This window comes from Crinia signifera, chromosome 2 (genome assembly GCF_055691185.1).
Source record: "Crinia signifera chromosome 2, ASM5569118v1, whole genome shotgun sequence".
Classification (NCBI taxonomy): Eukaryota; Metazoa; Chordata; class Amphibia; order Anura; family Myobatrachidae; genus Crinia; species Crinia signifera.
The window spans coordinates 323,104,183-323,120,831 of NC_139218.1; the positions used below are offsets into that span (position 1 = coordinate 323,104,183).

Sequence of the window (16,649 nt, forward strand, 5' to 3'; positions counted from 1 at the left end):
ATCAGGGGAATGCAAAGGTCTGATGTAATACAATACCACATGACTAAGAGTAACGTATCTGATTGGTGGCCTGATATCAATAAATATTTCCTGCAAAGGACACCCTGGTTGGCCTTGCGAAAGCTGCGTAGAGCAGTAAAACATGTGTTGGTTAGATCTAGACTGAAATGTCAGTTAGCAGAAATATCTTTCAAATGTGTTTAGTTATTTAGAATTTCCCTATGTGTTAAACTGATTACTAAGGATTCTTATGCTATGTTCCTGATATGAGCAGCAGAGGGCACCCTTGCCTGCAAAAGTATTCAAACTTGTACTAAGCAAGGTTTTTCCCAGATCTGCTCATATAATAATTGATAGGTGGCAGCAATAGAGACAACCATTGCCAGAATTGTTAAGACCACCCAGTCCCCTATTCAGGTGGCTGTATCCAATTATCAGTATTTGAACATAGCAATCAGCAATCCTTTTTCCTGAATACAATATACTGATCAGGAAGCAACTTAATGTTATGCTCCCTTTTTGTAAATAACAGACAGTATCCCGGCTGACCAAATATCCAATAAGGTATACAGCCGGAACTGTCTGCATCATATCTGTTAAATACTTACCTGACAACCACGGTACCAATTATAGGTGACTGTGTCTGTCTGGGAATATTTTTTGAACAGAACATAGGGGACAAATATACACCTACCCCTGGGCCTTATGCATTTAAAGTGCCCATGACTCTTTAGCGGATTAGCTGAGAGTCAAATAAAAGTATCAGTGACCTAATAGTAAAAACACATTTTGGGTACCAAACACAAGAATCTTTATTGTCAGAGGCATTTATAAAATAACAACATCCTCCAGACAATAATTAAATTATTTTCTCCACACATTGAAAATCTGCTTAATAAATAAAACTGACATTCTCCAGTCAAGATCTTTTTAGGATCACTTTTTCCTCAATTCTTTATCACCCAAACACCATCTGTGTGTATATGTTTGTACGTATGATTTTAACCTCTTTAAATTCACTGCGGCTTCCCATCATGTTATATAATGGGACCTTTTAAAATATAACTCATTAAAAGTTAAATTTTATGTGATTATTTTTTGTCCAAGTGCGTTCCCTAAACAACAGTCCTTTTTTCTTCCTGTTTATTATTATAACTACGTCAGTGTTCACTGCTGCAATTGTCTTTTATTTACTATGTACTTGCCCTAATTTGCATTTGTACTGTAAATCACTATTGTTTCATGTAAACTTCAAACAAACACAAGCATAAGTCTGTGATCGCCATTGACTGTCTACTTAGGCTTATAGGATCCAAACGGTGGTGGGCAGGTGGAGAGCAATGTAGGCCAAGTATAAGAAGGGAGTAGTCATGTAACTGTGACACATTTAGATGTGGATGCATATGCCGTTTAGAAGGCTTGAGATACATCATACTCTACATACTGTAAATATGCCTTATATAAGTTTCTACATAAACCACCAAACGTTTCTTCAAAGGCATTAGTAGAAGAAAGACTTTAATATCGAATGAGGAAATACTTGTGCGCATGTCCTTAAGCAGTATTCTTATATCATGTAAAGAGAGAGAGAGAGAACCAAAATAGTCCTAGAAATAAAATAACACAAATAACTAAACTGAGAGAACCACATAGTACTGTACCTCCAGATTCAAATGTACACCCTCATAGTCAACCTGCGTCATCAATGTAATGATATGAAGCTCTTCCATGATAGTACAAGAAACCTAAAGAAAACAAAAATTGAACAAACCCAAGAGATTCAAAGACAACAGGTAGAGGTGGGTCAGCCAGGAGATCCAAATGCAGAATACTTACATTATTTGCACCTTTACCCCCATTAACACGTTTCCCAGCTTTCTCAGCTTTCAGGTGCTAATGGGAAATAAATGTTATAGTATTGTACTCACACGGAATAATAACATGTATTTATAAAAAACACACTCTCAATTTTTTAAAAACATAAACTGATTATTGTCTAAACATAGAATAGAAACCACTTGATCCCATGCCCATGTGCATGCACACGCTTACACACTAGAGTTAATGAGCGTGTGTCATTATTAACACGTACCTGCAGAACACTGAGGGATTTTTGTAATGTCCACTATTTTATAAAATTAAGTTTCTGTTTAGTATTTCTTTACTGCAATCCGTTCATGAACCAACACTGGGCTTATTCTGAGTAATATGTAATGGAACACAACACTGGGAGACCACAATGAACACATTGCTTATGGTATGGTAATTAATCTGTATGTCTGTATTCTAGTCGTATGTACAGTACGTAAATCTCCACTGCAGTGCAGCACCGTGGGCCTGATTCCGGTAGACTCTGTAAGCAGCTTACTGAGTCCCAGAGTTGTTTGAATAAAATCACAGGGAGGTGAAAAAAGTTTAATTATATGACAGGCTCTTGGACTTCTCTCCTACCTTACTACATCATGCAACCTCTTATTCAATTAGTAACAATATATACATAACAATAGGAATAAAATGAAGCATATGATTACATAGCAGAAGATCATAAAGCCCAACTGTACATAAGTCAATTAATGAGATACTGACATTATATAACAAGATTATGATACTTTTTTCAACTACAATGTGTCGCCGGCATACAGTATATATAAAGGAACGTTTCTCAGCGAACAGATCCTGCACTACGCTGATGCACTCATATAAAAAGAATGCGCTGATTTCAGGTACTCATCTGAAGGATGCATACAGAAACTCTCTTGACACCTGTAATTGGAATGAGTAAACTAAAGCTGGTAAACGCTAAGAAAGATTTGGTGATATTGCTATTTCTGATAATCGATAATTGCTTAGTGTTACGCTGTACTTTTGCCCTATGGTCGGTCAATAATCAATGAGTTATTCAATTTGTTTAAGCATTGTTCAGAATAGTGCAGGGTGTACTGTATGTATCTCGACCAATTTACACTCAATGTATAATTTAGAACTAACCAATTATTGGGGTTGGATGGAAATGGTCATAATACTATAGAGTATGCCAAGCTTACCTTTGGGTAAGAAGAAAATAAAGTCCCAAACACACTAGAATTATATCGTCAGTGAGCCCAGGTGAACAATATTGAGTGTACACACTGAACAATATTGTTAACTATATCGTTCAGTGATGTCACCCGGCCCCTGCTACTAGAATGCCTTATTGGCAATATAGTCATCATTGGGCATGCAGCACAGATGAGGGGGGAGAGGTCATTAAAAGATGCTTTTTTTTTAAATAGATCGCTCAGAAGGGCCAAAATGAGTGATATTATTATTATTATTTTTAAATCATCATCCACCGTGCCCCAACGCTACAAGACCCCGGCAAACTTCTAATCAGGATGACTGTTAGCGAGTGCAGTTAGCCAAAATGAGATAGTCAAAATTGCCCATTAGCCTGAATCGCACCGTGTGTACACACCATTAGACAGAGAACTAAAAACACAGTTAATTTCTTTTAAAACGTTTAAAAAAACCACAAATACAGTGTAATTACCACTTGGTAATTATATTAGCTTCTGTAGTACATACCAAATGTTTGTACTCGACCACCAATCCCTCTTCCTGGGCATCTTCCATGGTCTCGGCATTAGGCCCTGATAATCTAAATCTGCGATACCTTTGGAGAAAGAATAAAATCAAAAATACAAGTCTTATAAAGGGAACGGTGAGATACTGTATGACACAGCACATGGAATATAGTGTGATTGTCTTACCCTTTCAGATTTGGAGGGTCCCTGTTCAAAGAGTAAAGTTTCAGTTAATATAGTCTAGTATAACCAAACAGAGAAAATAGACATTTATCCACGTGCTTAAATATAACGGATGGAAATGGTCATAATACTATAGAGTATGCCAAGCTTACCTTTGGGTAAGAAGAAAATAAAGTCCCAAACACACTAGAATTATATCGTCAGTGAGCCCAGGTGAACAATATTCTACAATATTGTAGTTTCTGTAGAGTTCTGACTCAATAACCAGGCTGTAAATGTAAGGCCTTTAAGACAGTTCATCTGTGTATGTCTATAGTGAACCAGTACTCACACCAGGAGACTTTGTCAGACAGTGTCAACTCAACTGAAGAGGCATGTGTGAAGAATCCAGATGAGGGTTTATTTCAAGCTGATATTCTTGTAATAATGCACAAAAACAGTAGGTGAAAAGATAATAATTTGCCAGAGCTCAACAGGAATCAACTGAAGGTTAAGATGGCAGACATACAATGAGATAGAGATGGGAAGAAGGCAGGGCTAATGACATCAGAGCCCTACAGGAACAAGGAAGGACAATTTTCACAAGAATGCAAAGCTTTGCAATAATAACATGACAGTAACTGAACAGCATATAAAGACACATACTTCGTGGGACATGACACTCCCCGTCTGAAATCTTTAGATTTCACGATAATTCAAACATAATAAAGTCATTTGGTGAAGTGCAGAATTGATCTTGAGACCTGTAAACAAAGAGAACCTGCAACAATAACAGATAATTATAAGAAAACATTTAGTCTAAATCTTGTGACAGAAGTCCCAAGTGTCAAACCCATCTTCGGATTGGGGAAGTCGCAACTTGCAAACACTTCCACCAACCCACACTGTAATCCAAATAATTAGGTGTCGATGGTATGATAGCTGGAAGTTTGTAGTAAATTTCTTCCTATGATTAGCTGAATCTAGTAGCCAAGTTCGTCTTTATGTGACATCTTCCTTTGGGAGAAGAAGCACTAATTCACTAATTGGACGGAAGAAAACTCGGACAGAACCTCCTTTGGTGACTTTGACTTCCACTTTACGAGTCTTTCCATCGTCGCTTGGGATAACCTTGGTGATAAGTCCCATTGGCCAGTTATTGCGATGGGCCTCTTTGTCCTTTAAGAGAACGAGGTCACCGATCTGGAGGTTGGGTTTTGACATCTGCCATTTATGACGACTTTGAAGCATGTGTAGATACTCTGTCTTCCAGGGATACCAAAACACATTGGACAGGTGTTGAACCTGTTTCCACTGGCGCCTGTAGATGTCATTGTGGTCTAAGATTTCAGAAGGAATTAAAGCAGCTCCAGTCTTATTGGATTTTGCTATACGACAGTCCACTCTTAGCAATTTGTGACAATCCATTCCTGGGTTCAGTTCAAAGAGTGCACTGTTCTCAGATAGGGCGGCTCCCTTTGTGATCTTATCAATTTCTTGACAGTATACTTCTTGTTGTATACACTGAATGAGAAACTCCTCTGCATGTTCAGGGTCTGCAACTGTTTGTTGTAGATTGTTTGGTAGTTTCACTCTTGGCAGGCGGAAGGGTAAAGGTGTTACCCAGCTGTTGGAATCATCTTGAGTGAAATCTTTGTCCATTATCTTGAGAAATTCTTTGTCTTCTCTTGCATATGCTAACTTGTTATCCTCACTTGTTGAATTGAAAACTGTAAGTCCAAGACTGTCATCCCGAGACAGGACTATGTTCGTATTATTGTGATGATCATGCTGTAATTTACTGCTACCCAGCTTCTCTTTCGCCCAGTAATGATGTGGGCATGGCTGAAAGTGAGTGCTGCGACCATTTGGCAAGAGGTTTGTCTTAAATGAGGAAATCTTGGTAGGCGGCTTCATTTTGTCCATACAGACATTGCCTATGATAACCCAACCTAAATCAAGGCGTTGGGCAAACGGAGCATTATTTGGTCCATTTATATGTTGACGCACCTTATGTACTTGGAGAATGTCTCTACCGAGTAGAAGTAAGATCTTTGCATTCTCGTCGAGGTTTGGTATTTCATTGGATATAGGCCTTAGGTGAATGTGATGAAGAGCGACCTCTGGTGTGGGAATCTCTTCTCTGTTGGATGGTATCTGGTTACACTCGACGAGTGTGGGTAAGGGTATCTCAAGATTGTCTTTGAGAGATGCTACAACCAGTCCACTGGCTCTTCTTCCAGATTCCTCCGTAATTCCACTACAGGTACCCAAAGTGTAAGGATAAATATCTCCTTCTAATTTTAACAGATCAAAGAGTTCTGGACTTGCAAGTGACTGATTGCTCTGGTCATCCAAGATGGTGTAAACCTTTAGAGCCTTCTCTGGCTGTCCCTTGGGGTATACATTGACTAGACATATCTTTGCACAAGACTTGTCACAAATACCTTCCCCACAAACTTTAGTGCATGAAGAAGATATAGTAGCGGGACCTGCCGTTTGATCTGTAATCTCCCCGCCATGCCTTGGCATAGGAGGGAGATGTGCAGGTGGTGTAGGATTCAGTTGAGATGGGTGAAGTGCCTGCACGTGGTCCTCACAGTCACATTCTGTGCATTTAATAGCAGTTTTACAGTCCTTAGCAAAATGTTCAGTGGAAGCACAACATCTGTAACATACCCCAAACTTCTTTAGAAGTTCCATGCGTTCCTGGAGTGGTTTCTTTCTGAAGCCAATGCATTTCTTGAGGGGGTGTGGCTTCTTATGTATGGGACACAGACGATTAGGGTTTTCGATCACTTCACCTTGGTTGCTCTTGTCAGGAGCTGATGTTGGTGTGGAAAGGATTTCTGTCTTATTCACTGACACTGACGCCCTATGGTTCTTGTAGTTAGAACGTGGGCTATCATACTTGGGGGAAAGCGAACCAGGATGATTTGGCTCACTATAGAAGAAGCTTGGGTCATTCTTGGATTCTGCAATGTTCTTGACAAACTCACAGAAGTAGGAAAATGGGGGAAAAGAGACTTGATTTTCCCTTTTGTATCTTGACCCGAGTGTAGTCCACCTTTCTTGAATACCGTATGGCAGCTTGGAAACTATTGGGTTTACCCCATGAGCTGTGTCCAAGTAACTGAGGCCAGGTAAGTGAGTATCAGCCTTGGCCAGCAGGAGTTCAAAGAGTAGGTCACTGAGCTCTTGAAATTTCTCATTGTCCTTGCCGGATATTTTTGGGAAATTCTGCAGCCGTTTGAACAGAGCATTCTCTATGGCTTCAGGACTTCCAAAGCTCCTTTCTAGCCTTTCCCAGGCAGCAATGAGGCCTGCCGCAGGATTAGCGATGTGGACGGATCTGAGTCGCTTGACACGCTCTGTGGACTGTGGGCCAAGCCATGTGACCAGCAGATCTAGTTCTTCAGCAGCAGTAATGCCAAGGTCACTAATTGCGGTCCTGAAGGCACATTTCCAACCTCTGTAGTTCTCAGGCTGATCATCAAACTTAGTGAGGCCAGTCTTAATAAGTTCACGGCGAACCATGTATCTTGCGAAGTCTGACATGTCTGTTTTCTCTGACTTTGGGCAAGATAATGCTGGCTGCTGAGTTTGGTTGTTCATATTGTTTGTAGTGTTCTGGGTAAGAGACATAGGGAGATATGGGGGTGCATAGGCATTTAGCCTAGGAGCTGGTTTAACATCCATAGGTCTCGCTGCATATGAAACTGTGTGGTTACCAGGGATCTGGTGACTTACTGGCATATTGGTTTGCGACCATACATTTGTATATGGAGCTTCTTGAGGCATTGGACCTTGGTGCACTGTGGTGTGTGCATTGTACTGACCTTGGACATGGTTTGTTGAGTAATGATCTGAGTCCCTTTGTTCTGCCCTGTTAGGAATGTTTTCAGCAATCAGGGGTTCACTGTTCTGGCTTAGGACGTAGTCTCTTGTGCGTTTAAGAGGATCCTCTGCATCCACTTCACTTAAATTGATGCTGTCTCTTTCACTTACACTGGCAGCTTGTTCTAAAATCTTTAAACGTGCCATTGCTGTGGCATGTTCACATTGTTTCTCCAGAGCTTCTATTTCCGCCTTTCCATGCGCTGCTCTGGCTTCCATTTCAGCCTTTTCATGCGCTGCTCTGGCTTCCATCTCAGCCTTTTCGCGTGCTGCTCTGGCTTCCATTTCAGCTTGCATTTCTGCCTTTCTTTTTGCAAAGTCGGCTTGTATTTTAGCAGTTTCTACTTCTGCACGTGCCTTTACAAGTTGTTCACTAAGCATGGAATATTTTGAACTTCGTGACTTAGATGATCGCTTTGAATGCCTGGTGGACACAGAAATGCGTGATGATGTTTCCAATAATTGTGCGATTCTGGCTGCTGTGTTAGACTTAACTTCATATACTAAACTGTCTCGATCTAAATTGAGATTATTGAAGCCTTGCAATTCCTTTAATGCATCGTGAGTATTAAGCGTTTTCAAAACATGAACATATTCTTGACATTTCACTGTGTAAAGTTCATATACTGAACAAAGCTGACCTAGGGCTCCCTCTAGTGGTGAGACATCACAATCATGCTGAGAGATGGTGGACATGTGACTTTGTAGTTTTTGCCATAAGTTTAGGATATGGGCAGAAAGTTCATGTTTCCTACCTTCAAGATTCTCTTTAACCTTCAATGTAGGTTTAACAGGGCGTTTAGACTGTAAGTTGAGATCCATAACTTCTTCTTGTTGTGATTGTAGATAGTGTTCATCTTGAACAGGCTGCACAGTGTTCCCTTCAGCCATGATAGAATTTAGCTGAATAACACTGGAGTAAGTTTGTACAGTAGCTTGCTAGAAGAATCTGTGTGATGTAGCTGTCTGTGTGGCTGCAAAACACTGATGATTTCTCCTCACACTGCAGGCAAACTAGTTACTTTCTTTGTATCTGCAGAAGCTGCAGCTGGCTTGCTGGTATATCTGGCAGTTTATAAACTATCTTTTCACTGTTCTGACTCAATAACCAGGCTGTAAATGTAAGGCCTTTAAGACAGTTCATCTGTGTATGTCTATAGTGAACCAGTACTCACACCAGGAGACTTTGTCAGACAGTGTCAACTCAACTGAAGAGGCATGTGTGAAGAATCCAGATGAGGGTTTATTTCAAGCTGATATTCTTGTAATAATGCACAAAAACAGTAGGTGAAAAGATAATAATTTGCCAGAGCTCAACAGGAATCAACTGAAGGTTAAGATGGCAGACATACAATGAGATAGAGATGGGAAGAAGGCAGGGCTAATGACATCAGAGCCCTACAGGAACAAGGAAGGACAATTTTCACAAGAATGCAAAGCTTTGCAATAATAACATGACAGTAACTGAACAGCATATAAAGACACATACTTCGTGGGACATGACACATAGGAAGTTGACAAACTGAACTAATACATTTATATTCTAATTAAAATGTACATTTTATATAAATAAATCCTAATCTATATTTTGTAATGAGCAAAGTCACTGAGGCACAAGGCACTTTATACCCTTATGCCTAAATTACTTTATATAACAGTTGCAATCTAAAGAATACAGGTTGAGTCTCCCATATCCATTATTCTAAAAATCCAAAATATCTAACAACATGTCACATGACACTGGCAGCATTAACAAGACCTCCTGCTTGATGACCCCACGTGACTCCCTCCAGACTGTCAGCTGCTCATCCTGTGCCTAGGTCTCCACACAGCAATAGCCACCATCTTGGATCCCTACACCTTGAAGGTGATTTAACCAATTCGTCTGAATGACAGGTTTGGTCTATTTTTCCAGTGCTTGGGAGCAAATGGTTGATTGTCACTTGCTCTCATTTGTTATCGGATTTTCATTTCAACCAGTCATATCTGGCATATGATCTACCAGATAATTGTACAGTGTATGTCCAGATTAACCTTACTTGGTCATGACCAGAATACCTATCGAATTCAGACAGCAAATGCAGGGTCGCACAGGACGTTGAAACAGTTCAGTCCCGATGCGACCCTGCATGTGCTCACATCGCATCAGCGAACCAGCAATATTGCCGGTTAACTGACGTCATCCAGGGGTACGGCAGAGCATCATGGGGGGGCGAGGGAGGAGGCAGCGCTAAAGGTGCCCATACACTAGTAAGATTTATCTTCAGATCTGGCTGGTTGGAACAAAAACATGGTTATGGATGAGTGACAGTTTGGCAGTTTTCCAGCATTTCCAAGCAAATGGCCAACTGTCATTTGCTCTCATCCATGACCATGTAATTGTTCCAACCAGACAGATCTGCAGATAAATCTGCGTGTGTATGGCCACCTTTAGAGCTGGCGCTGCTCCAAGCACTGCCTCCTCCATAGTGTGAACGGGAAACGGGTTGCTCGACCTGATTAACCCGTTCACGTCACAAAGCAACACGGCAATGAACCCTTCTTTTTAACCGGTTTGTATTGCACTGTTGCTACCAGTTTGCTGTAACCGGTAACCCCTTTCGGCTGCACCAATTACTGGGTCGAACTGGCATGAACCCGGTAATTAGGTGCGATGTGAAAGGGGTATTATTAAACCACATCTGTTTTCACACATATTTCAAAGCGTGAAAACAGATAAGCTCTTGGGTTGGTGCGAGGTTGCCAATAGATACTAATCAGCTTCAACCTATCATTAGTTAGAATCTACTTGATAAATGTTAGCTAAAAGATAAATAAGATAAACAGATTGGTTGCTAAGAGAATCTTCTCCGCTCTTCAGAACAGTGATGGCCACAAGCAGACTTCCAAGTCTTCCTGTTTCCTCATAATATTTGTCAGTTTGCTTGTAATGCTTGTTTGAAAGACCTACTGATATGTTATTGCTTATATATGTCACTTTTATTGATGAAGTGTATTCATATAACTTGGTTACTGAAATTCGGAGTACAGTGTGGCACTTTTGAAGCTTAGTGGACAGAGTAATGAGGGCACTAGAGTTAAGCAGAAGCCTTAATACATTTCCGCTGACAATGTTGATATGTTTAGAAAGTGAATTTATAACTTACTTGTCCAATACATAAGAGACCGTCTTGTTCTGGCAGAGATTTGGCAGCTTCACAAGGAGTCTAATGTAAATAAAAATGAATTCACATTATTTAAGAAAAATAAAACAATTTGATGAACTATATCATTTACTCCTTTAAATGGGTTGTGATCATTTGGTCTACAGCATGATGGTCGACAGTCATTAGGTCGACACCATCAGGTCAACATGGTTCTAGTTCGACATGGTTCTAGGTCGAAAGGTCATTAGTTTGATAGGTCATTAGTTCGACAGTCAAAACGTAGACATGGGGTTTTTCACAGTTTTATTACCCGTTTAAAGTGCACCGCATCCCCTCACTGTGCTCGGCCACCCCACGCAGGCTCGCTGCGCTCGCCACGCTTCGGGTTGGCGTTGAAAGTGGGGGTGGCGTTAACAATGGGGGTGCATTTAACATAGTAATCACCCATCAGGGTGGCTGTACAATTAAAAATCGTGTCTGATCGCATCGCATCGAATGCGATCGGGTCGCATGCGATACGACCCTATCAGATATACCCGATGGCATGAGATAAAAATCGTGGGCGCCGTGCTAGGAAACAAGTACAGAGAAACCATATACACAGTTAGTTTGGTTCGCGTTTTGCTTCTTTTCTTTTAACCCCTGGGATGCCTACATGGACCGATCTACACTGGATCAGTATGTTTATTTATTTATTTTTTTACAGGTGCCGGTCAGCTGACATCACCTATGGATCTAATGGAAAAGAGAACTGAAAGGATATGGGGGTTGTAGGCAAGTATGTGAGTGGAGTATACAAGAGTGGAGTGTTTAATAGAGTTACATGTTTTACAATGTGTGTGTATTGTGTTTGTTATAATATTTGTTTTACTGGTGGGACAACAGATACCAGCAGGCCTTTTAGTGCCATGCATGCTGGTACTTGTGGTTCTCCAAGTACCAGAAAGTGGGAGAGGCTTGCTTGACCCTGTAGTTCCACCAGTTCAAACAAAAACAAAAATTTTTGTTTTACACTAGAATGCTATTCACATGCCACCTACTGCCCAGGTGTGGGCGGTAGGTGCTATTCACATGCCACCTACCGCTCAGGTTTCAGCCCTGGCCATTGGGAGGCCTGGCAGCGGGACCAGGAAACTCCAGCCAGATCTGATTAGCTTACAGGGTTAATGCAATGGACACAGGCAATATAAATCTGTCCCCCAGCTGTGGGATTACCTCCCTGGCTCTTGGAGCCTGGTGCTGGTTAAAAAAATTTGGTGGACCCCTATGTCGCTTTTGGCCCATATTTTTGGAACTAGGACCAGTCCAAGACCTGATCAATGGTTCTTTAAATACAGGGGAACCCTACACAATTTTTTTCTGAATTATTTTTAGAACCAGCCCCAGCTCAAAAACCAGCAAGCTCAGCAGCCAAATACAAATTAGCACACCATTGGAAAAAAAGAATCCTCCAAACACAGGAGATTACCAAAATCCCGGGAATTAAAAAAAAAACTAAAACCATGTAACCATTCGTAACTAGCCAAGTTAATAAAAGAAGTAATGACACAAAAACACACTGCCTACAAAAAAAAAAAAAACACATTGCAAATAAACTTTTTCCTAGCAATATTAGTGCCCACCAATCCTAATCTTACACCCCACTCACCTGGCTCTCACACCGAAATGTTTTCGGGTTTTCACTACCAAGGGATGATTCAAATGTTCGGTCATGACTGGTTGCTTATCCACTACAAATGATCTGATGGAAATAATGTAAAGAGGTGGGTAGAAGAATGTTAGGACATTTCTAAACACTGATGTTGAAACATAAAAAAAGTGCTAATAGTGTGCATGTCCAATAAATCAGGTTATGTTGGCATCAAGACAGCAGAGGAACCAGGGGGTGCCAGACGGGGTCCAGACAGTCATTAACCCAACGTCGGGATCCCGACTGTTAAAACGCTGACGGCTAGGTTTCCGACGGCTGTCGGCTATTCTCCCTCGTGGGGATCCACGACCCCCATAGAGGGAGAATAGAATAGGTGGCGAGTATAGCTCACCACTGTGCCCGCAAGGGGCTTTGTTGCGCTGGCCACGCTGTCTGAGTCCGGGCAGTTGGGATCCTGACATTGGGCTAATGACTGTCAGGATCCCGACTGTCAGTACCACATACCACACCCGAACCAGGTGCAGTCAAGAGACCTACTGTGCGTGTTGAAAATGCATGTTTGAGAAGGAGGCGTGGCTTTGCAGACAGAGGTGTGGCCTTGCACGGATGTCACTATAGGTGCCATAGCTTTCTGTGGAAAATCGCAGATTACTTCATTTCCGAGGCATGTGGGCTGTCCTCAGACACCACTGCTGACTCCTTCTCCATGACAGGAGCCAAGTGCGTCAGGTTAATGGCACGCTCCAGCAATCAACTCATTTCTTGGTTGGGAGACAACACCTGCACCACCCACATAACATCTCTGCATTAGGATTACAGCTAGATTATAGGAGGGTTAAGGATTATAATGGAAAAATGGAAGTTTTATGAATTATTGTTTAGTGGAAGAACAAATACAGTAATAACATTCTGAGGGGGTCATTCTGGTTGACTTGCAAAGCTGCGAAACACTAAACGCCGCCCGCACGAACGCCCACCCGATGTACGCATGCTGATTTTCCCCGCACGCATGCGAAAAGATGTTTTGCATAAACATCCATTTGCAGCTTGCGTGCTGGGCAGAAAACATTTGATGGTCTCCGACCATCGAATGATTTCTAAATCGCTTGCAAATCTAAGTCACTCTCTGGTGACTCAGGTTTGCGGCGCCCCCCCCCCCCCTTGTACGAGAAAAGGGCGGGCAGCAGTGTTCCCTCTAAGCTGTGCGCACGTGAGCGTGCACACAACTCGACGAGCGTGCGCACAGACATTACAACAGAGCGCACAAAGCAGCAGTGGTCCCTTTTTGCAGTTGTGGACTCAATTAATGTGTGTTTCACCCATTAACTACATTGTGTGCTGTGTTTTGAATGTTTAAATGTTTAATATCATTTTGAAGTAAAGTTAACACAAATGCTAGACGTCATTTTCCAGTTATATATGTGACGCACAAAAAATTTAATTTTCTTCCAAAGTTGCACAGCCAAAATCTTTTGCCGCACACAGCCTTCGTAAAATTAGAGGGAACATTGGCGGGCAGCTGACATCCGGTGATGTCAGCTGAATTACCATGGGAATGCCCAGCGGTTTTATGGGAATGCCCATGAAATGCTGGGTGTTCCCATGGGCGGGACCAGTGCCCGCCGCCCCCTGCCCACAGTGCTCCGTGCGAACTGGCCGGTGACTATACAAGTCACCAGGTCCATTCACAAACAGAGCCTACACGTGCGCATAAGTGCTTATGCGCAGTAGCAAAACATTGCTCCCCTGTGCGGACACACAGGGGAGTGAACTAACCAGAATGACGCTCTGTATCTATGGGACCAAGAAAATACAAATGTGGGCATTAATGGGGTGCTTAACTTTGAACAATTCACATTTAATTCTATTTCATTTTTGCTGCAATGGTAGCAAACAGCCCCTCCAACTGTCCCAAAGTCCCAGAGCCACTTTGCTAGTGCCGGGTGTCTTCTTTTTACCAAAAAAGCAATTTAGTCACAATGCAACGCTACAGGAAGCAACAGAAGACTGCACTGATTATATACAAGTGTCATACTCGTTTTGTACGTCCTAGTAACATCACTGTGTGAATAATATGCATTTCCAGGTGAAAATTATGCCAAGATGATGCACTAGCAGAGGACCTGGCGGCACACTCACAGCAGCCATCTCATGCCACATGGCGTATTGAGCCTAGGTGTGCATCTATAGCAAAGACCAATACATTTATAGGAAAGATCAGAGCAATGGAATGGCACCTTCTAACCAATCTATTGCACTTACTTCTGTATAAGACAGTGCAGCATTTCAAGTAGTCTCTGCATCAAGGTTCGAGGGTCTCCATCATATGATACCTCCACTGAAAGTACAATAAAATTGCCCAGGAGACTTTTCAGCTGGAGGAAAACTTTCACAATCTCATCCACCCTGAGTTATAAAATGTAGAGGAAAAAATTATAAATCTTCATGTAACTTTTTACAGTCAGCAGCAGACATGTCAATCATTTGCAACTGGAGGCTGCATGGCTAGGTGGTTGATTTTATATACATGTGGAAACTGAATTCATTAATTAACCAATGTGGCAAAATATTTTTTGTCCATATAGTGTATCTGTTCCATTTGGTAACTTCAGGACCAGAGTTGGATGGTATCAAGAGCCAGATAGTAAAACATGCCATTATGGATCGTGTTTCTGCCCAGTCCAAGTTGTTTTACCAATGACTTAATGGATTTACTAGTAACACGGTTTTAGACTTGCTAACAAACAGGCCTCCGTTGGTTAGAATACGATTTCTGTGTCAGGAGAGGTGCTGATGAGGCAGTGCTGCTTCTTTGCACTATTATGAGTTGATATTTGTATTCAGAAGAGTCCGGACTATTTCCTCTCCTCAAGCAGCTGTTTCTATTAGAAAAGCCCCTCATAGAGGTGTCTGGGACTGAAAACGTTTGTATTCCTCCTTGAGGTGTTGATAAAGACTGGTGTCCCACAGGGCTGTGTCCTCAGCCCCCTGTTGTATTCACTGTATTCATCCACGACTGTGTATGGTCTTCAGACTCTGTCAAGTTGGTAGAATTTGCTGATGATGTTGCTGATGATGATGTTGCAGTCATTGGACATGATAAAATGATAAGACTACTTTAGCGGCAGGGAACAAGTCGGACTAAGGGGGTTATTCTGTTTTACTCGCAAAGGCAAATTCACTCTCAGATGGACAAAACAATATACACTGCTGAGGGGCAGAGGTAACATGTGCACAGAGTTAGATTTCGGTGAGTTATTTTGTTTCTGTGCAGGGTAAATACTGGCTGCTTTATTTTTACACTGCAATATAGATATTAATTTGAAGTACACCCCACCCAAATATAACTTTCGCTGCACATGTTACATCTGCCCCCCCCTGCAGTGCACATGGTTTTGTCCACTAAATGTGCCTTTGTGAGTGAACCAGAATAACCCCCTAAAAGTGGACATTGTAATGCCCATAATTTTCCTGGAACTCGGAGAATGTAACGGCATGCATCTTTAAAACTCTGAATGCAAATCGGATCCGACTTCTCAAGGTATTTATTGAGCAGGTAGTATCAGCCTTTTTCAGACCACCTGGAAAGCGTCCTAGTATAACAGTTGTAGGCAGAGATGTAATGGGAGCGGTCACTTTTCCAGATACATCAATCTGAATAGCACCGCCTGTGAAGTGGGGTCCCTTTGGACAAAGAGGGTCATACATATAAGGTACACTGCCACCAGCAAAGCTTGCGCTTCCGCTGTGTAAGGTATGCTTTGTTCGCATCTGAACACACAATACAACTTAGAAAAAATGGTTAGCGTAAGCCACAATAGGCGTGAATCATAAGAGTACAGTATCAGAACCAGAAAGGTAAATTATTTATTTCCAAAAAGACTTCAGAGCTTTAGTTACAAAAAATGGTTACAAGGATGGTTAAATATATTTTAAGAATACACACAGAGTAGTACAATCTAGAATGAAAATTAAAGAAGATAACAATTCAGAAGCCTAACTTACACAAAAGTATAGCAGTCTGCTGTGGGGGGATTCCACAGGTAAATTACATTGGTGCATCACCAGCATGAATAGCTGATACCCCCAAAGAATGAACACAGATCCTGGAGGGAGAAGAGTAGATACAGTATACCTCACTGTAGCTTCCCTCATCCCGCCCACTTCCCAGAGTTTTAACCAGCTCAATGCTGGACACTAATGAATTTCCCCTCACCCCCAAGTAATTGA

General features: G+C 41.6%; 1 protein-coding gene across 7 annotated transcripts in view; it reads right to left on the reverse strand.

The window, feature by feature from the left end:
* The window catches only part of LOC146057691 (signal transducer and activator of transcription 2-like), a 116,693-nt gene that overhangs the window by 40,343 nt on the left and 59,701 nt on the right, over positions 1-16,649 (reverse strand). For all 7 annotated transcript variants that reach the window (XM_083169213.1, XM_083169215.1, XM_083169212.1 and 4 more), the window contains exons 6-12: positions 14,682-14,825; positions 12,417-12,509; positions 10,769-10,828; positions 3,750-3,770; positions 3,565-3,652; positions 1,837-1,893; positions 1,662-1,745 (exon numbers count right to left, since the gene is read on the reverse strand). In XM_083169213.1, coding sequence (XP_083025339.1) covers positions 1,662-1,745; positions 1,837-1,893; positions 3,565-3,652; positions 3,750-3,770; positions 10,769-10,828; positions 12,417-12,509; positions 14,682-14,825 — 547 coding nt within the window. The remainder of the gene's footprint in view (positions 1-1,661; positions 1,746-1,836; positions 1,894-3,564; positions 3,653-3,749; positions 3,771-10,768; positions 10,829-12,416; positions 12,510-14,681; positions 14,826-16,649) is intronic.